The sequence below is a fragment of the Choloepus didactylus genome, chromosome 6, assembly GCF_015220235.1.
Source record: "Choloepus didactylus isolate mChoDid1 chromosome 6, mChoDid1.pri, whole genome shotgun sequence".
Classification (NCBI taxonomy): Eukaryota; Metazoa; Chordata; class Mammalia; order Pilosa; family Megalonychidae; genus Choloepus; species Choloepus didactylus.
The window spans coordinates 62900134-62904035 of record NC_051312.1 but is presented as its reverse complement, the minus strand read 5'-3'; the positions used below and the strand labels follow the sequence as shown (position 1 = coordinate 62904035).

The following is a 3902-nucleotide window of genomic DNA, read 5'->3' as shown; positions in this document are numbered from 1 at the left end:
GTCTTATTCAGGGACAGGTTGGTGCAGGGTGTCTGCCTTGTTTGATGGCTTCAATGGTCCCCCCAACTCCCAGATATAAGGCTCCAAAGGATGTACCACTGCCATGGCTCCCCAAAAGGTATCTGGTTATTTTAAGAGTCAAACATCATGGTCAATGCTTGGTCCACCTCAGGGACACCAGGACAAGAGATCACAGTTGTCCAGAAGACTCCGCAAAACTAAAGGGATCTGAACTCACAGGCTCAGGTCACCTGAGAGCCCTCTGGGGCACAAAGCACACAGGCACAGGCTCATCTTTCACGTTGGTGTTCATTAACCACCCAATGGTTCCAAACCTTAGTAAAGAATAACATGTTTCTTTCCAATTTGGGGCAACAAAATTGATTTCTTAAGCATTTATTCAGCACCAGCAATGCACCTGTACAAGTATCTGTGGACACGGAACTTAATAACTCTGTGTTCCTGTCCTCAGAGGATGCTCAGTACTTCTCAGGTAGACCAGCAGGTCGGAAGTGATTGGGGTCTTTGCCACTCCGGCCCCATTCATTGGCAGCCTGGTCAGCCCTCGAGTCCTCCACGCCGTGGCCGCTGTCTCCAAACTTAAAGAAGTCTGTGACTCTCTGCAAGTTCTCCCTGGCATCGCTGGAATTGAGGAAGGCAGGTAGGAATTAATCACCAGGCTGATCTGCAACAGTCCCCTCCCCCACAACTCTCTGATGTTTCCACAGGATGACCTTGACATGAGCCAAGGACAGCCAATCCTCAGGGAAGGAGGGCTAACACCCTTACCTGCCTGGACAGAGGCCCAGCTCAGTCCAGGCTGATTGCCCGTATGTGGTTAACAGCACCCTGGGACCCAGAGAGAGAGGGTTGGAATCACTCTTTGGCCCTCGCTTCTCTTTTGGGGGAGGGTCCACACATCTTCACCAGATGTGCTCTGGCTCTGCTGGCCAACAAGACTGGCTGCTGGACACCAAGGTGGTGGTGGGCAGGAAGGGCTTGAGACCGAGGGGCCACAGCCCTTTCAGAAACTTCTCCAGCATTTGCCCCTCTGACTCTCCAAGACAGCCAAGTTGTCCTCACCCCTCCCTGGCATCCCAAGGACTCTGCATCACCTGATCACTCTAGCAGCCCATTCGCCCCCAGGTCCCCTCTGTGCAGCATCATAGTTCCCTCGAGCATGGAAGTATTTGTCCGAATTTTTGTAATTGGCTTCCCTCATGTCAGAGTAGGCTCTCCACATGTCTCCAGCCCCTGATAAGAAAGAAAATGGCAAAATGGATTTCAGGTGCACACAAAGACTCTGAGGACCTTGTAGAGAGAAATCAAGGAATAGCAAATCTTGCGCTGACTTCAAGATTTCAGCCTGTGGCCATGAAAACCTGGGACATGTGGAGAAGAACATTCCTTAGGCCTGGTTGACTTTTCCAGGTAACTCTAATGACAGCCATTTAGGTGGGGCACAACTGTTTTGTATTTGGTTGTCTGTCACTGTGATGCCATGTGCTGCATCTTGTTTAGGGCTCTATGTTGTATGTTTGAAGAATAGTAGGGGATTTACAGAATGGGATTTCTCAACTTTACCACTATTGGAATACTGGGATAGATAATTGTTTGTTGTAGGGCTGAACTGTACCTTATAGTAGGTTTACAATCATCCCTGCCCTTTACCCAATTACATGCCAGAGGCACACTCCCCCCCCCCCTCGTTGTGACAGCCAAAAATATCTCAGACATGGCCACACCTCCTTGGTGGAGACCACAATTACAGATGAAGCTACATATGATAAGATCCAGGGGACTGTTTGAATGAGGTGGTGACAAGAAAGGAAGATTCTGAGAAAGACTCCAGACATGTAGCACTTGTGACCAGATGCTTTATGGAAATGTATTCTCAGCATAGATAATCATGACTTGAGTCCCTCTGACTTTTAAGGGCATAAATGTCAAGCTGACACTTTCAGAATAGCCTGTAATGACCCTGTGAGTTGCCTGAGGAAACAACATAGCAATGATTCTGAATCTTGGCTACAGTTACAATCACCTGGGGAGATATCTAAGACCCTGATGCCCAGACCGCACCCCAGGCCAATCATATCAGTCCCCTGGGGTGGATCCCAGGCATCAGTAACTTTTCATGCTGTCCCAGTCATTCCAACATGTAGGTGAGATTGATACCACTGTGCTTAGGAAGTGGCTGATTAGGCAATTCTACCTGGCATTTGCTTTTGCATCCTGCTCACCTGGGTTTAAATGTCTCTTCTGCCATCTAACTGCTGGCAGTAAGATGTGTGCAACAGACTCAACTGCCGTAAGCCTTAGTGTTCTCACCTTCAAATTGGGAGAAAGATGCCTGCCTCACCTAGTTACTCTGAAGGTAAAGTAGGATGGCCAGCTGCCCTGGTTTGCCCAGAACTGTCCCAGTTAGTGCGAAGAGCCCCGTTTCATGGGAAACTCCTCAGACCCAGGCAAATACAGATGTCTGGTCACCCTGAATTGCATGAATGTGCTCAGTTTCTAAATAGGTTTGCTAACTGTTAATTCTCTCTTTTTCTTTTCTTCTTTTTTTTAGTTATAAGGTTGCAAAAGTGTAGGAAAGAGAGCAAATCATTTAGTCGCTGACTGAAGAAACATCAGGAAACTCTAGGCTGAATATCTTAAAATTATCCAGCTAAGAAAGTAAGGGAGGGAAGGAAGGAAGGAAGGAAGGAAGGAAGAAAGGAAGGAAGGAAGGAAGGGAGGGAGGGAGGGAAGGAAGGAAAGAAAACTGTTCATGGATTGTTTTCATCATACTTTATGCAATTTGGTCTGAGAAAAATGTCGCATCAATCTCAGGCCTCATTTTGTGTCTTCCACTCAAAAAATCATTCAACTGGGAATGATGTGGCTTTTTTTCTCTGAGAGACTGGTTGACTGAAATCCTTTGGTCTGAAATATGATCCCAAAATGTCTGCTCTTTCTATCACACAGAGGAGCACAACCCAAGTTGTCTCCACATTTGAACCCAGCTGAACAGGATGCAAAGCTCTGGCCTGGGTGCCTGGGTCGAATCCCAGCGGCAGATGGCTGTCGTCCCCCCATCCTCCAGCAGCCTTACCTTCTACAGCTTCTTTGGGGAATGACCACCAGGTCATTTGGCTGCTGACTCCCAGCACCAAGGAGCAGAACATGAGACTGGTGAACAGCTTCATCGCGCTGAAAGGGAAGGAGAGAGTCAGGAACACACAGAGGAGACTGACACAGAGCCCGCTGGGATTGACATTCGAAAGATGCTGCTTGTTTACTCCCATTTGTTCTCATTAGAATCTTACTGACTAATCCAGGGAACTTGGCAGGAGGACGTGACTCAAAGCCACAAGCCCGCAGTCCTGAGCCCATCAGCCCTGAGCCCCAGGACTGTATGAGGGACGTCAGGGTGTCATTGATGGAGGGAGAGGAGATTCATGACCGAACTGTCACTCTTGAAAGTAGCCCATCATTAAGGAAAAAGCAGTTACCATGTGCTCCCTCTGCCCAGCACAGATGTCAGACAGAATAAATACAAAATAGAAAAATCATTTTAAGAAAGAAATTACAATCTTGTTGGGAAAGAGAAAGCAGGGTAAGTTTTTGGCTTTTAGTCGCTCATCTGAGTAGATTCTCACCTGATTTCTGGGGGAGCAGAGCTGCTGGTCCCTGCCTGCCAGGGAGAGGTGGTTGGAATTTATAGGGAACTTGCCTCCTGGGGCCATGTGAGGGGTAACATCAGATACGGTAACCGGGTAAAGTCCTTCCTGGTCATGTCCCCTACAGAATTGTGAAAAAAAATATTACTGGACAGCGGTGGTTTCCTTCATGCACAGGTAATTTTCCCAAATTGCGTAACCCCTGTAAACAGTACAGGATTCTGCAGCCTTGGCAGC

The 3902-nt window shown here is 47.9% G+C and overlaps 1 protein-coding gene across 1 annotated transcript; it reads right to left on the bottom strand.

Moving 5' to 3' along the window:
- Positions 1-380: 380 nt before the first annotated feature.
- On the bottom strand, positions 381-3696 carry LOC119536478 (serum amyloid A-2 protein). Its single transcript, XM_037839289.1, has 4 exons — positions 3645-3696; positions 3098-3195; positions 1116-1254; positions 381-642 (listed from the first exon to the last, which is right to left on the bottom strand). The coding sequence occupies exons 2-4, from the start codon at positions 3189-3191 to the stop codon at positions 480-482; spliced, it is 396 nt and encodes a 131-aa protein (XP_037695217.1). The 5' UTR covers positions 3192-3195; positions 3645-3696; the 3' UTR covers positions 381-479.
- Positions 3697-3902: the final 206 nt, after the last annotated feature.